Raw genomic sequence first — 14566 nt, forward strand, 5'->3', positions numbered from 1 at the left:
ACCGTTGGTGTGGTTTTCCTGTGCTTGTTGCTGCAAAGAGGATCTGAGGATTGTCCCCTGGTGGGGTGATTCATGGGTGGAATCATATAGAGGTGCAGTCCCGTTGGGGGCCCAGTGCTCGAACCGTACCTCATAAGGGACGGACACCCCGGATTGACCAGTGATTGTGACTCTCTTTGTAGTCAAAATATCCTGAATTCCTGATCATTGTTAGTAATCAGGCGTGGTCATGTGATCGAAGACTGGGTAGGATACGTAATTCAGGTATATACACTCACTGGCCACTTTATTAGGTACACCTGTCCAACTGTGTGTTAAGACTTAATTTCTAATCAGCCAATCACATGGCGGCAACTCAGTGCATTTAGGCATGTAGACATGGTCAAGACAATCTCCTGCAGTTCAAACCGAGCATCAGTATGGGGAAGAAAGGTGATTTGAGTGCCTTTGAACGTGGCATGATTGTTGGTGCCAGAAGGGCTGGTCTGAGAATTTCAGAAACTGCTGATCTACTGGGATTTTCACGCACAACCATCTCTAGGGTTTACAGAGAATGGTCCGAAAAAGAAAAAAAATCCAGTGAGCGGCAGTTCTGTGGCCGGAAATGCCATGTTGATGCCAGAGGTCAGAGGAGAATGGGCAGACTGGTTCGAGCTGATAGAAAGGCAACAGTGACTCAAATTGCCACCCGTTACAACCAAGGTAGGCAGAAGAGCATCTCTGAACGCACAGTGCGTCGAACTTTGAGGCAGATGGGCTACAGCAGCAGAAGACCACACTGGGTACCACTCCTCTCAGCTAAGAACAGGAAACTGAGGCTACAATTTGCACAAGCTCATCGAAATTGGACAGTAGAAGATTGGAAAAACGTTGCCTGGTCTGATGAGTCTCGATTTCTGCTGCGACATTCGGATGGTAGGGTCAGAATTTGGCGTAAACAACATGAAAGCATGGATCCATCCTGCCTTGTAACGGTTCAGGCTGGTGGTGGTGGTGTCATGGTGTGGGGAATTTTTTCTGGGCACTCTTTGGGCCCCTTGGTACCAATTGAGCATCGTTGCAACGCCACAGCCTACCTGAGTATTGTTGCTGACCATGTCCATCCCTTTATGACCACAATGTACCCAACATCTGATGGCTACTTTCAGCAGGATAATGCGCCATGTCATAAAGCTCGAATCATCTCAGATTGGTTTCTTGAACATGACAATGAGTTTACTGTACTCAAATGGCCTCCTCAGTCACCAGATCTCAATCCAATAGAGCATCTTTGGGATGTGGTGGAACGGGAGATTCGCATCAGGGATGTGCAGCCGACAAATCTGCGCCAACTGTGTGATGCCATCATGTCAATATGGTCCAAAATCTCTGAGGAATGCTTCCAGCACCTTGTTGAATCTCTGCCACGAAGAATTGAGGCAGTTCTGAAGGCAAAAGGGGGTCCAACCCCTTACTAGCATGGTGTACCTAATAAAGTGGCCAGTGAGTGTATATATAAATATATATTTATATATAACCAGAGGTGTCCGGAGTGATAGTCTGAGACGCCCTCCTCCTTTCACTGAGTACCGCGAATCTTGGGCAATCCCAGAGGGGAATTATTGACCCGGTGGAACAGAGACTGAAACGGCCGCCAGATCTGTGCACAACTTAAGGATATTTAGCTCTAAATGAGAGAATCCGTGGAAGGAAAAGAATTTTGTGGCTTGGCACATAAATTGTGTGATGAAGGTGTTAGGAAGAACAGAGGAAGTGAATTCTGATTGTTTCTGTTACTGCTATGTTGAAGAAGGAAAAATTGTCTATTATTATGGTAAGGACGAGATGTATTGTGGTTCAAGCAAGTGACTGTGGTGTGAGGAAGTGATTGGTTAAGAAGGAACTAAGATTGATACTAATGTGTTAGGCAGATGAATAGTTAAAAGTGATGATTTGAAAGAAGAGGTCTCCCTGCTAGATGACAATTGCACAAGGAGACAGAGAGTCGCAGCCTCCACCTTTTCTTTGTTAAACGCTCACGGTATCTATTATCAGCCACCGCTGCCAGCCTCAGTCCCCGCTAAAAAAAAAAAAAAGTTTTCAGAAGAATTTAACCCGTCTGTTCAGCGTACAGAGAAAGAAAAAGCAAGCTAGCAGCCAGCAGCTGCTCCAGCCTCCACCATTGTGCCCAGCGAGGCTGCGATTTCACAATCCCTTATCAGTATCAGTGTGCCCTTCAGCCCACACAGCAAACTCTGCCCCCCCCTCAGACTTCAGCTTCTGGGAACCCTGCTCCTCAGCCCCTCCCTGCCAATGCTGGCACTGTGCCAGACTCGAACACTTTCAGAGAAATTGTCATTCCCCTGCTATTTTAATCGGAGTAGATGGTAGACCCAATTAATATACTTTTATAAACCGTATTTCTGTGGGACCATTTCCCAAGGTTACTGTTCAGTTCGTAATCCCTCCCATATGTCCAATAAATTTACTAGGGGCAGATTTATTATCACAGTTCCGCTCCGGAATACAATTCCAAGATGATGGTGAGATGGTTTTTATGTTATATAATTCCTATGTAGATGAAGACAATGAGGAAATCTGTATTTTGCATGCCCTTCTTACGGTTATGATGGCCCTGATAGGCTCAGATCCACCAACAATATTGCCTGAGGATCAATGACTCACCCCATACCTCTCAGAGATACCATCTAAACTCTGGTCAAAAGGGCCAAATGATATAGGGAAAATGCCTGTAGAACCAGTAAAAGTGTTTCTCAAACCTGGTGCCTAATCCACATACTCTTTTGTCCCAAATACCACAGGATGCTGCTTGGTTTACAGTTATTGATCTTACCAATGCCTTCTTTAGCATTCCGTTACACCCAGACTGCCAGTTTCTATTTGCATTCACTTAGCAGGACGACAGTTAACATGGACAGTTATGTCACAAGGGGCCCAAAACAGTCCCAACCAGTTTGCAAAAAAATATGAGCAGGTGTCTTTAGCCATTTCTGCCATTGTTAGCCTCCTTAAGCATCTGGCAGCACTGAACTGTCGGGTTTCGGCCTCGGGACTTCAGTTCTGCCTTGGTCAAGTGATATTCTTGGGTCACTGTCTCCTTCAGGGTGTTAAGACACCTCACAGAAGAAAGAAAAATAGCTGTCAGCTTCCTTCCTTTCCCAAAAGATGAAACTGAACTCCAGCGTTTTCTTGGACTATGTACCTACTGTCGTCAGTGGATACCGGATGCATCCCGCATAATGCAACCTCTTTACAACGCCTTGAAAGACGGTGTAATGAACTATAAGGAAAGATGGCAGTGATGAGGATTACCTCCAATATGATTGTTCCCAACTTCTGATAGAAGAAACAGCTACTCCACCAAATGTCAGTGAGAATCCACTCCCAAATCCCGATCTGGTGTTATACACGGATGGTTCAAGATATGCTGATGGGTTTGGTAGATTCCACACGGGATACGCTGTTATCACAGAGGACACTCTAGTGCACGCAGCTGCACTCCCACCTTCACAGTCAGCACAAGAAGCAGAACCCCAGGCTCTGTCTACTGCATGTACTTTGGCCAAGAACAGACGGGCTAATATATACACGGACTCACGGTATGCATTTGGTATTGCTCACGATTTTGGGGCTCTATGGGCCAATCGAGGGTTTATTACTACTAACGGAACCCCAGTGAAAAATGCTGAAGCTGTTAAAACCCTCATGGACTCAATCAAATTACCTACTCAGGTGGACATTATCAAAGTTAAGGCGCACGGTCCTAGGAACAGTCCACAGACTGTTGGCAACGCATTTGCGGATATGTAAGCAAAAGCCGCCGCTCTTTCACCCGTTCTACCAACTATACCAACTATGGTGACCACACGCTCTCAGCATAAACATTTACAAGAAGCATTGACCCTACAAGAACCTGATGATCTACAACAGACTGAAGTTTTCTGTCGGACCCTGCGAGACCGCTTAATGACAAGATAAGATAAGATAATCCTTTAATCGTCCCACCATGGGGAAATTCAGAGCATTACAGCAGCAAGGCAGGAACAAGTACAGATACAGATGCATAAAGGCATTACATTGACGGTAGGTACATATACGAAAAAAAAAAAAAAATGTAACCGGACTGTCACAACTTTGGATCTATCAGTTCTCTGATTGGGTCGTTCTCCGTTTTGGACAGTGCTGGTTATACAGCCTAACTGCAGCAGGAAGGAAGGACTTTCAATAGCGCTCCCTCTCACATTTAGGATGAAGTAGCCGGTCACTGACAGTACTGCACATCTTTGTCACGGTCTCATGCATGGGATGGGAATCATTCTGCACCATGTAGCGCACCTTGGCCAGTATCCTCTTGTCGCCTACTTCCTGAACTGGATCAAGGGGGCATCCCAGGACAGAGCTGGCCCTTCTAATCAGTTTTTCCAGCCTATTCCTGTCCCTGGTTGATATGCCACTACCCCAGCACGCCACACCAAAGAAGATGACTGATGCCACAACAGAGTTGAAGAAGGATGCAAGGAGTGCCCCTCTAACTCCGAAGGCTCTCAGCCTTCAGAGCAGATAAAGCCTACTGTGGCCCTTCCTGTACACTGCATCCAAGTGATGGGCCCAGTCAAGCTTATTATTGAGGATCACACCAAGGTACTTATAGGTGTCGACTATCTCAATGTCATTTCCCTGAATGTTCACCACTACTGGTGGATTTTTGCCCTTGCGAAAGTTCACCACCAATTCCTTGGTCTTCCCGGAATTAATCCTAAGGTGGTTCCTCTGACACCACTCCACAAAAGCTTGGTTAGTATCTCTGTACTCTCTTTCATCTCCTCCTGTGATGAGGCCTACTATTGCAGAGTCATCAGAATACTTCTGAAAGTAGCAGCTAGATGAGTTGCACCTAAAATCCGCAGTGTATAGTGTGAAGAGAAAAGGGGCAAGAACTGTACCTTGAGGTGCCCCTGTATTGCAGATCACCGTGTCTGACACACTGTCCCGAACCTTTACAAACTGAGGTCGGTTCGTGAGGTAGTTAAGGATCCAGGTGGAGAGTTGGAGGTCCACACCAACAAGGCCCAGCTTGTCTCTCAGTAGACCTGGCTGTATGGTGTTAAAAGCACTAGAGAAATCGAAGAACATTATTCTCACAGTGTTCCCAGGTTTCTCCAGGTGAGAGAGAGTCCTATCTAGAAGGTGGATAATGGCATCATGCAGAGAATGTCTCCAAAGGAAGAGGTGAAGCAATGGAAGACTGATGGGACACGAATGGATAATGGTCTCTGGAAAAAGGACCGACTTGTGTGTCTCCCTAAGCGGATGTACCCTGCTATTGCCATATGGGCACATGGACCTACTCATCGAGGAAAGAATCAGGCCCTCGCACTGGTGCAAAAATTCTACTGGGCCCCGGTTCTCCAGTTGGCCGGAAGCATTCCCTGTTACCAACATGACTGCAAAGACCACAGCGAAGAAACTGGTGATGGAAGTTATATGCAGATATGGGCTTCCAGAAGTTGTTGAAAGTGACCAAGGTCCGGCCTTTTCTTCTCATGTGTACCAAGAAGTTCTGACAATGCTTGGATCCACTGTAGCCCTCCATACTCCGTACCACCCACAATCCAGTTGGAAAGTTGAGAGGTAGAATGGCACACTGAGGGGAAAATTGACCAAAATGATGCAGGAGACTATGGTTCCATGGCCAGAGCTCCTACCCATTGTAATATACCACGTCCGTACTAACCCTGTTGCAAAACCTGGCCTGTCCCCATATGAGATATTGTTTGGTGCTAGGCCCCCAGTTGCAAATTTCCAACCTCAGCAGTTATCAGAAGAAACTGACCGTGCTGTTCAATGTGTTATTCAGCTTAGCAAGATTTTTTTTACTAACACCTATGTTCTAGTTTCCTTTTCTTCTTCAGATTCAGCAGAAACCGACACCTGTTATAACCTGAAGCCTGGTGATTTGGTAGTCGTGAAAAGGCATGTCAGAAAGCACGGACTAGAACCCTTGTATGACAGTCCCTATGAAGTCCTCCTCATCACCCAACAAGTCAATAGCAAATAAAGGGGCATAATGTTTTGGTTTTTCGCATTTTCCATATTATTATTGGTAACTGCATGGGACAGCCTAAATTCCCCAACGTCCTTGAATAATAAGTTTATACAACATCATGAAAAATTACTGAGAGATTTGTTGGACGATTCCCAGTCTTTCTCAGACTGTTGGATTTGCACGTATTCACCTGTGTCAGCCACAAGCATCCCCTTTTTGGCTATCCCTGTTCCACCCGAGGAGTTGTTTGCTTGGACTGACTGTTCTGACACACTCGCTAATAATGCCACAGATAATGCTAAGTTATGGAATTTAACTGTTGGTATACCTATTGTGGGATGGGTGGGATACCCCTGGTGTCAAGGTAACCTTTCAGGAAGTAATACACAACTTCAATATTTGGCCTACAAAGGAGGGGCATGGGTCCCTAAGAATAATTTAATCAATCTGGGGCAAGTTTCAACATATGGTTTACAAGTCAGTTTCAATGTAACTTCACACTCTACTGATGCCTTCAAACCAATGTTGCTAGAAAGGTGGTTACATAACAAGTCATGGGAATTTTCTAATTTGTTTCCCCAGGTTTCTAACGAAACCTGTGCCAGTATTCCTGGCAATATACCTTGTAATGACTCCTCTGAATATGTTCCAGGAACTGCCACTTGTGGAAATCCTGATGTAGGTTATTGTAGTCCTTTAGGACAATCTCCAGCTTGGTGTATGCTTCAGAATGCATCTGCATTCATAGACTTAGCTCATAGATTGGTACTGCAACATTCAGCCCTATGGGATTTACCTGATGACATGTTCTGAGTATGTGGACACAATGCTTATAAATGGTTGCCAGTAGGGGTAAGAGGTACTTGTACTCTGGGTCGCTTGACCCCGGCCACCTTTGTTATTCTGAACAAACAGTTGGATACACAGGCTATACCCAAACATACATTATACAAAAGAGCTGCGGACAATTCACCCCGCCCTTCAGGGAGACCACATATAGTGCAGATGAGTGTGGCCAATAAAGTTGTCAGTTCTATTTTCATTTACCCTATGATTACACAAATGTGGGATAAATTGGTTAGGGTCACAGACTATCTAGATGATCAAATTTGGGATATATTGGACATACTTAATACTACTGTTGCTGTCCAAAATCAACTTATTATAGTCACTAATCAACATACTATAGTGCTGGACTCCTTAACAGCAGCACAAGGTGGTATGTGTTAGGTCATTGGACCCGCTTGCTGTCATTATATAGATCCTAACAGTACTATGAAGTTGAAGTTAAAGTTAGAAGATATTCAAAGACTCAGAGATCAATACGATAAAGACAATGATCGTAATAAGGACAGTTGGTGGTCAGACACCTTCTTCCTTCTCAATCCAGCCAATTGGTTTAAGGGAATTGGGGGCTGGATAGCTGGGATCTTACAGAGCTTGTTGCATATTGCTGCCTGTATCCTTGTTGTATATGTGATACTAAAACTTGTTCTTTGGTGTATTTCTGTATGTATTAGGAAATTCTACACTAAGACAGCTAATGATGATACCAAAGGTGTCGTTGCCCCTGCTCTTCTCTGCACCGATCTTAAAAGGCTACTTGATGAAGATGTTGAAGCCAAGCGCATGGCTACTTACAAAAGTTCTCCATCACCGTCATCAAAAATTGTTATTTGTGAACTGCAGTATACAGGGGGGACGGGTGCGCCGCGACAGCCATGACTGGTAACACTGCATCAGTCATGTGAAGACCAGTACCCCTCAAGCTGTTAGCTTGGGATAGCACCTCTGATGCTGCATATGTGTTATCAAAATTTATCTAGGGGGGAATTGTGAAGTACAGTATTCAGATGTATAGGATATCTTGTTCTTCAGACTCCATTTTTGTGCTTGCGACGCCATTTTGCTGTTTACGAGTTAAATTTTGTAACTTAACTAGATGAAAGTTCACGGCTGTTATGAAACCAGACTGTTCCAGCTTGTACAAGATATGAGATATGAGATGAGACCCTAAAAGAATGTGCTATTGTTCTCTAGTCTACGTCACGCAGCTAGGGACATATTCCGATTTTCTTGCAATACTATTGGCTTAAATGTATTACGATTCTATTGGTAGCTGTATACTTTGCATAATTAAGCAGAATGCTATGTAATGTGAGATTCACTAAAGGGGCTCAGTGATCTGCCTCGATCCTCCCGTACAGAGACCCCCGTCTCCGTGTGGTCATTCCCAGTTGCTAGCAACGCCCTGTGAACTAATTTGGAAATCACTGGATCAACCGTGAAGGGTTAATTTAGCCATACCTCAACAAGATAACAGACTGTATACATTTTTTTTTTAAGTTTTGTGTTAATTTTTGAAAACACAAAATAATGAGTAGAACAAGGCTAGCAGCCAGAACTATGCAACGTATGCCTGCGGAGCAAAGATTTTTACACCACAGATACACCGGGTCTCAGCCTGAGATAACAGACTGTATAAATTTTTTTTTATTTTTTGGATAAAAAAGACTGCTGGATATAACGAGAGTGACAGACTGCCCAAAAAAGGGAAGTTAGGCCTAAAATGCCTCAATTTTTGGCACACAGATGTATGAGGCGTGTCACAGATAGACCCCACTGTAAAATGTGGCCTGTTTTTTAAAATAATGCAACATAGTGCTGTATATAAGTACAGTGACACCCAGGACAAAAAAAGAATACTGCCGTAAACTGGACAAACTTTGAGCACACACATATGAGCTGCCACGGAAATACCACTACGACAATTGTGTGGCCTGCATTTTTTTCCCCTAAATACTGCTGTATTTAAGTACAGTGACAGCCAGTACAAAAAAAGAAAACTTCAGTAAACTGGCAAAACTTTCAGCACGCACAGATATGAGCTGCCACGGAAATACCACTACGACAAATGTGTGACCTGTATTTTTTTTTGGCTAAATACTGCTGTATTTAACTACAGTGACAGCCAGGCCAAAAACATGACGAGGAAGTCAGAGAGCAGTCCCTCTCTGTTGATGTTCAATATGTTCTATGGTGGGGATAGTGAAGTCGGCGCTGATTGAGGCAGGGCTCACATAACATACAACCTCATGTAAGCCCCGGGACCGCAAGTGCAGACACTGCTGGAATCATGCCGGCACGGGAGGTGAATATAGATTTTTTTTTATTTTAACGAGGCCAGACATGAAGAAAGAGAAGGGCCTATCCAAGTAGTCGACAACCCCTTTTAATACAAGAGCGGACACAGATAGAAGGGGCCCCAGTACAAGAACAATATATGGGCCAATTACAGTCCAATAGCTCATCACAATGCACAATTCCACCTGTTTTGAAGATGTAGGTGGTCTCCTTACTTCTTGGGTCTCTGTGTGGCACAGGGTGCACTAATGATACAGTATATGCGCCGTGCTCAGCATGTCCTTAACAATATTTAAAACATGCTAAAATGTACTTTTATGTAAATTGTTGAACAACTTACTTATCTTAATGCACTTTATTTTTATATATGAATCTCTCCTCAATTTTTGACAATTCCAGACTGTTTATAAATATTATATAATGTATATAGTTGCTTATAATGAATATTTATCATCTGCAACATGTTTTTCATGCCAGTCTGCTATTTTTTCAGCTTGTCTGATTTTAATACTGATGTGTCTAATTAAGCAGCAGGAAGTTTACTACATAACCCAATTAGAGCCTTACAGCATATGTGCTATGACTAAGGAGTTTGCAAAATGTGTAAACAGTACATTTTCTACCTTGATATGCTGTTAAAACTATTATGGGCCAGTATGGGAATAGCTAACTCAATTAATAGATGTAAGGCTGGTTTCACATTAGCGCATTTTCAGCGCGCGCACGGCCGGGGGTAGCTCCGCCCCCGAGCCGGCTCTCTGCTCGGCGTGCCCGCCCCTTCCTTGTAGCGCCGCCTCCTAGCGGACAGCGGCGCCTGCGATCGGCGCACCCTATCTTTAGCATAGGGTGCGCAGATCGTGCGCAGGTCGTGCGCTAGTTGCGCTTTGACCTGCGCTGCGCACTTTTGACGGTGCGCCGTGCGCGCCAAAATCAAACTTTTCGGATTTTGGCGCGCACGGCGCACCGTCAAAAGTGCGCAGCGCAGGTCAAAGCGCAACTAGCGCACGACCTGCGCACGATCTGCGCACCCTATGCTAAAGATAGGGTGCGCCGATCGCAGGCGCCGCTGTCCGCTAGTAGGCGGCGCTACAAGCAAGGGGCGGGCACGCCGGGCAGAGAGCCGGCTCGGGGGCGGAGCTACCCCCGGCCGTGCGCGCGCTGAAAATGCGCTAATGTGAAACCGGCCTAACCTATTCACTACCAAACATAACATCAATATTTCACCACCTTAGTGCAGCGCTCACTGCACGTGTTGGGGGACATTCACTTGACGGTGGATTAACATGGTCAGGCACCGGTTTTTCACACAAAACAGTACATACGTTTTATTTACATGTCATAAACCGCCCCGTAAGCCAGGTTGCACATCACCAGCTTACACATAGTCCATTACTTTATCACATAAGGCTTTACCAAGCATTCACTAGTCACGTCTGACTTTCTCCAGTCACCGGGTGACCACACAGTTCAGTAGCTGACCCTTGCCAGTGCACACAGTTCTTTCCCCATACCTAGGGTTACCTCCCAGGAGCTCCTGCTCCACAGACTGACCTCCTGTCAATCCTGGTTCCTGGGAAAGCTGCCGAACTGGGATCACCGTCCTTGTGTCCATTGCACTACTGACAGTCCAGATCCTCAGACAGAAGGTAGCTCCCCCAAACACAGTGCCTTCACAGACTCTGCAAACACACGTGGCCTGCCCGGGTGCTATTCAGGACATTCGTCTAACACCCAGGCCACCAGGTCCAGGGCCTCACCGGGTGTCATTCAGGGCTCCGATCCTACTCCCAGGATCTCCCAACACACTGGCCTCCAGGTTGAAGATCTCACTACGTGCTCCAGGAATCCGATCCTACTCCCAGGATCTTCCAACACAAACCTTCCAGGACCTTGCACCCTGAACCATTCAGGTACACACACTCTCTCCCATGTGACCCACCCTGGTCACATTATATAGCACGTAACAACACCCACAGGTGTGGATCACATGGGCTGGTCACATGGTCATGACCTCACTGCAGGTCCTTAAACACCCAGTCACGCACACAGGCTTCATCTTGGGTGTTCAGACACACCCACTTGGGTGGGTATGTAGGTGACTGGATCCACCCATCTCTCCAAGTCACCTGGAAGCCTCCCAATGTATAGCAAAAAACCCTCAGCAGTAGATCTGCTGAGCAGAACATGCTCAGGCTTCCATCACAGGGCCACCCACCCCTGTGATACATATCTGCAATTTACAACCTTGCTGGTCACTGTTTCCCCATCACAATAAAGAAAATGCCTGCATGCATGTCCTGGGGAGCCCATACTGCTCCCCTAGCTGTAACAGGGGTCACTGCCTTATACCATATTATGCTATGTTCACATATTGCATTTTTGCTGCATTTCTTTCTGCAGGCAAAACCTGCTTTCCTGGCTGTGGCAGTAAAGAAGCTGTTTAAAAAAAACAGATTTTGCTGCATTTTTGCTGCATTATTTTCTGCGTATTTACTGTATTTTTGCTTCTTTTTTATTATCTCTTGTGTGCGCTGATAAAGTTTAGTGCCCCTCCCCAAAAATGCTGAAATTTCCTTAGGTTTTTGCACCAAAAACACAGCAAAACCTGATACCTGCATTTTTTGCTGCATTTTTACACTTACTCATTGGTTTTTATGGGTGAAAAACCATTGAAGGAAGTGACATGCTGCAGTTTTAAAAAACGCAGCAGTTTTCCAATTCAGTCAGGAAAAAAACCCAATGTGTGCTTAAGGGTATGTGCACACAGTGCGGATTTTGCTGCGGATCCACAGCGGATTTGCCTCTGCAGATCCACAAGCAGAGTACAGTACAATATTATCCAATGGCTTTTAAAAACCGCAGTTCACATGCTGTGGATTTTTCCACGCAGATTTGCTGCGGTTTTAAATCTACAACATGTCAATTCTTTCTGCGGATTCCCCTGTGGTTTGACACCTGTTCCATTGTCGAGGTGTCAAAACGCAGGGGGAATCCGCAGGCCATTTTTCCCTGTGGATTTACCTGTAAATCTGCGTGGAAAAATCTGCAGTTGAATCTGCACTGTGTGCACTCACCCTAAGATTTCTGAAATCTCATTGCTTTTGCTGGTACTGAAAAACACAGCTTAAAATTTGGATTAAAAAAGCAGCAAAAACGCAACGTTTGAACATAGGCTTATGGTATGAAAATGTTTCAGAAAGGAACAGGAATAAGATTAGAAAGGTATGAGATGTGCACTGTTGTGCCTTTTTTAGTTAACAGCAAATATTTATCTAGTATTCAATATGTTAAAAATAATGCCTATTAATAAATGTAGAAATTATTCTCACCTTATCTCCCTTATCTCCAACACCACCAGGTGGTCCATCAATTCCCTTCTCTCCGGTGTCCCCCTACAAGCAAGGAAAAAAACCTTACTACCTCTAAATTCCTTTGGAAGAGGACATATGTTTTAACTGTTAGACAGGCAAAAGATGGAAAAAAAAACTGCATAAGGCCTGATATTTCTGGTACCGGAAAAACCAGTACCGGAGATTTCAGTGTCTGTGTGTCCATGTGTGTAATACTTGTGGCATACGTGTGGAAAGCATGTGCTGCATCAGTATCACACATACGGGTGCCTGGGAAGCAAAGGTACAGTTCGCGTTGTTCCCTGGCATTGGGTGCTGAAGACCTCTCTCATCATTCTCCCCTGCACACGCTGCGATCAGCGCTAGTAGGGGAAAATGTTGAGAGCTGTATTCAACTGATAACAGCGAGAGCAGGTGGCAGCTGATGGGACCACTACTCCCATCAGCCTACACCTGCTGCCGCTAATAACAGTGAGAGCAGGTAGCGGCTTATTGGAGACTACTGATGTGAGTTTTTCTTATGGTACTGAGGTCAGCCTGGCTGGGAATGAAGCCTCAGTGACCCGCAGTAACCTCAATGACATCACTGCTAGTCACTGATGCTGCACTCAAAGCAGCTCATTCATCAGTGGTTCTCAGCCTGGCATATCTTGACACTGTCCATGTTGAAAACGAATTATGCCCAGACATGTATTATGGCATGGGACAGAACAATGGAGAGGTGATGGATATGATTGTTGTTTTTTATTTTTGTTTTATTACAGGGCATGAGAACTTCAATGGAATGAGCATTAGGTGAGTATAACTGTTTGTTATTTTTAAATAAAAATTAAATAAAAATGGAAAAGTGTGTTTTGTTTTTATTTTAAATAAAAGACTTCATACTTGCTGAGTGTTTATTTACATTATAACTATAGGATTAGTAATGGATAGGTGTCTGATAGAAGCCTATCCATTACTAACCCATGGGCTTGAAGCACCAGACAATACAAAGGTGACATCAACCCCACAAATAGGAACCCTGTTATGAATGAGAAACCGAGGAGGAAAAAAAGACAACAAGCTAAGTCTCAGAAAACCAGAGAAGTTGGTAACTATGCAGATTGCAGATCCCTGATCTTAACCGCACAACTAGCAGCAGTCGTGGAGCGTTCCTACGTTGGTCCTAGACGCCTCGTCACAACCGGAGAACTACATAAGCCTAAAGCAGGAAAAGAGGAAAACTAACTGCCCCAGAGCAGACCCCAAAGGAAAGACAGCCCCCCACATGTATTGACGGTGAAACAAGATGAAAATACAAACAAAGCAGGAAAATAGGCTGAGCAAAAGATGGGGCCCGGCTAAATAAAAAGGACAGAAAAGGAAAGACACTGTCTGCAATCTGCCAAAAAAAACCTACAAAAATATTGTCCAACACTTCTGATAGCAAAATTAACCCTGAAGTCACTAGACTTCTAAACCTATATCAGCACTCTGAAATATTCTGAGACAGAGCAAAAAAGAGGCCAATCTAATAATGGACATAAAGCAGATTGGCAAATACTGATTAATAGGAGTGGAATTTCAGCATAGTCGCAGCAGGGGCAGGCTGATTACACAAAAAACTGAATTGACCAACAAGCGCAAGTTTGAACATTAGCAAAAAACAAACTTAACTTGAGAAGACTGGAAGAGAGCTGAAGTCCAGGACCTGAGAAGCAGACTGAATCACCAGCACCCGGATAGGGTGTCGGCTGTCTTATATCCAGTCTGATACTCCAGAGATCCAATCATTATCTTCCTCATCAGGTGGCAGATCACTACCACTTAAACCAACCGCACTACCTCCTGTCACCACCAGAGGGAGAACGGAAGGGGAACTCTCAACTGGTGGAGCAGAAAATTAGTTCATGACAGAACCCCACTTGCCACTGCTACAGGGCATGTGGAAAGAGTCAGACAAAGTTCTAGAATTGGTGCATCTAAAGATGTACCCTTTCTGGGCCATTATGGGCTGCTATTTTTAGGCCGGGCGGGGGGCCATATC

At 44.8% G+C, this 14566-nt stretch overlaps 1 protein-coding gene across 1 annotated transcript in view; it reads right to left on the reverse strand.

The window, feature by feature from the left end:
• The window catches only part of LOC141095090 (uncharacterized), a 616558-nt gene that overhangs the window by 130229 nt on the left and 471763 nt on the right, over nucleotides 1-14566 (reverse strand). The window contains exon 91 of the mRNA XM_073580971.1: nucleotides 12520-12582. Within this exon, the coding sequence (XP_073437072.1) occupies nucleotides 12520-12582 (63 nt within the window). The remainder of the gene's footprint in view (nucleotides 1-12519; nucleotides 12583-14566) is intronic.

Source organism: Dendrobates tinctorius, unplaced genomic scaffold (assembly GCF_039654945.1).
Source record: "Dendrobates tinctorius isolate UK_male_01 unplaced genomic scaffold, ASM3965494v1 ptg000066l, whole genome shotgun sequence".
In the NCBI taxonomy this organism is placed as follows: Eukaryota; Metazoa; Chordata; class Amphibia; order Anura; family Dendrobatidae; genus Dendrobates; species Dendrobates tinctorius.